Raw genomic sequence first — 2,808 nt, 5'->3', positions numbered from 1 at the left:
TGACATTATAGTACCTTAAAAGAGAGCCGCACTGAGTTGTCAATCACACTTTGTTTAATACACCTTGGTTGTGACTGCTTTTGATTTAGGGATGCGATATGTTAATTTAGAAAGCTTTTTGCTTCTCCTGTAGAATTTAAAAATTTGTCAAATAGGGGCTTTTTCATTCATGGTGACGATATGCATAATTTTTTGTTATTATAATTTTATAATCTATGAAAACTTTACTTTTCTCTATTCGCTTCTAAACTGCTTTAGACCGATAACTATTAAGCAACGAGTTATGAGGAGTCTTGCCAATATTAGTCATTTAGGTAGAATTTTATCAATTTTCAAATCCAATTGCTGCTTGTAAGTTTAGAATTTACGATATTAAATTTACGATATTAGATTTACGGTAAATGTTGCTCGTAGCATTTTGGATATGTGTAAACGTTTTGGATGATCTACAAGATCGAATAGTATACCCCCTTAAGCATGACTCCTCTGTAGACTCAAAATGACAAAATAGTTTTGTTATGTGAACTAAATATGTTTCTCCCACCACATGATTTGCTTATAGCTACATTATTTGGTTATAGTTACCAAATCATGTGTCCAAAGAAATGTATTCAGCTGATTTTTTTTCTTAGTGCATTGCAAGTTTTATAATCTTTCCATTTCTTTCTCACAATTTTGTCGGAATGAATCCCTGTAATTATTTTTGATTTACATCTTTGTCACGGTAATTAACTTTGCTTATGTAACCCAAAATACTGCAGAGCAGTTAGCGTCTCACAGCTGCCGTAATTTTAGTTTTGCAGATTTTTAAAGGAAAACACTAATTTTTATATTTGATACAACCAAACGATACAATTAGGAACGCCAGGAAGTGAATTTTTTTTCGTTCTGTCGGCAGCTAAATAATTAAGGATAACTTTAGCGGAATTTAGTGCATTTTCAATGACTTCTTCCTCATTTTTGTGTGTAAATCCAAATGTTTATTTGCCGCATAAAAAGTTTCCCTTTTGAAGGTTGTTGTTGTAGTGGTACCACTAGACCCTGCCTAAATCGGCTAGTCCATCAAGAGGAGGCTAAGGAAACGTGCTGCTTGTCGGCGTTGGTCCAAAGGGAAAGGGGATATTAGCTGAGTTTTGAAGGTCAAACATTTCGCATAGGAAAATACCATAATTTAATAATAAACGCCAAGTATTCTCATTGTTATTATTGCTCCTAAATATATGCAACATTTCGCTTGTTTAGAAATTCTTTAAGTTTATCCAATTTATATTTGTGCTAAGCGCTTTTAAACTATGTACTTCTGATCTAACTCACTCATCTTGCTTTACTAAATATCGCCTAAACTAAATGTATGCATGTTGCTCGCTCTTTTAAATATCTGCACTCATTGAAATCGTTTTGATAAGAAACTTAACTACTTTTTGTCTTACCAAAACAACATTGAATGTTTTTTATTTACCTTTTTACAGCCGTCTCAACAGCGCTTCCGGCAATAATGTGGGTGCACCATGGCGCCATAGTATGTCACGTGATTTGAGCAACGATATGGATTCGATATTTTCACGCACTGGCGCCACACTGCCAAGAGGTGAATATCACAGATTAAAAAGTAAATTTTTAGATAATTAAAAAGTATATACAACACCACAAACGGTAGTGCAATAACTAACGTTATTCAAAGTAATAAAATGAGAGTTAAATGCCAACAGGTGAAAAAGTGAAATCTATGAAATAAATTCAAGCAATAACCTAATAATGCACAGTATATATGTAGATCCGCAGTGCACAATCAGAGAAAAAAACAAAGCAATTGCGATATGCAACAAAAGCAATCAAATGTATGTATGTAGTTGTGTTTTTGGTTAGACATTCATTAGCTATATACTATTTGCTAAAATTCATAGACACGTAGCAAAGTGAATGCAAAACTCAGTAAAAAAAAAACTAAGAGTTTCATTACAGCAAAAGTAACTGTTTTAGAAAAAAATAATTACTAAAGAAATATGTACGTACATATATCTTATCAGATACTTATGTATCTTTATATGTTATATGGCTATTAAGCATTGTAGGAGGCATAATTTTTGTTAGTTGCTGCCCATTTGATTTTCTTTTGCGTGCTTTTCAGCGCAATCTAGACAGCCTTAACTTTTTATTAGTGCAAGTGACTTGCAATGCTTTAATTTCAACCATTTTACATTTATACGAATATTAATTTTTTTTGTTTAAATTTTGTGTTTGGTCAACAACAAAACAGTTATAGATTTCGAAATAAAATAGTACCAACTACACAAAATTCGGAAATCAATTAATGAGTGCAGTTTTAGATGACAGAGAATTTTGTTGCATTGCATTTGTACACTTTTTTCGATTGACGATTTTCCAACAGCTAACAGTAGAAAAAATAACGAAAGGGAACAGTTTTCCTTTTAAAACTTTTGGAACCATCAAAATGCAAAACACTTGCACAGGTATACACTTTTTCTTGCTACTTACACAAAAAAAAAATGTTTATATACATATTTATTATTTTTATAAATTTCACTTAGTATTGCTACAACTATTGATCTTGTGTGGTTTAGCTTAATTTTTTGACTTACAGATATCCAAGTAGCATTTGCAAATGTGTAACACGCCAATACAAATCAATTATCAATTTAAAACTCAATTAGAAGATGTTATCTCCATATATAAGTATACTTTTTTTCTATTTTTATTGTATTGAAAATTGTTTTTAATTGCTTATGATTTTTTGTTGTTATAATTACATACATATAAAAACACAACAATTTTCGTTACTTTAATATT

At 31.1% G+C, this 2,808-nt stretch overlaps 1 protein-coding gene across 1 annotated transcript in view; it reads left to right on the top strand.

Moving 5' to 3' along the window:
- Window positions 1-1,406: 1,406 nt before the first annotated feature.
- LOC108371918 (flocculation protein FLO11-like) overlaps window positions 1,407-2,808 on the top strand; it is a gene marked incomplete at both ends in the record, with an annotated part of 14,809 nt that continues 13,407 nt past the window's right edge. Inside the window, one exon of the mRNA XM_017627539.1 lies at window positions 1,407-1,588. Coding sequence (XP_017483028.1) covers window positions 1,407-1,588 — 182 coding nt within the window. The remainder of the gene's footprint in view (window positions 1,589-2,808) is intronic.

Source organism: Rhagoletis zephyria, unplaced genomic scaffold, assembly GCF_001687245.7.
Source record: "Rhagoletis zephyria isolate East Lansing unplaced genomic scaffold, Rhagoletis_zephyria_1.1 Rzeph_scaffold_05307, whole genome shotgun sequence".
Taxonomy (NCBI): domain Eukaryota; kingdom Metazoa; phylum Arthropoda; class Insecta; order Diptera; family Tephritidae; genus Rhagoletis; species Rhagoletis zephyria.
Note: the sequence above shows the minus strand (reverse complement) of the source record. Positions and strands in the feature narration are given on the sequence as shown.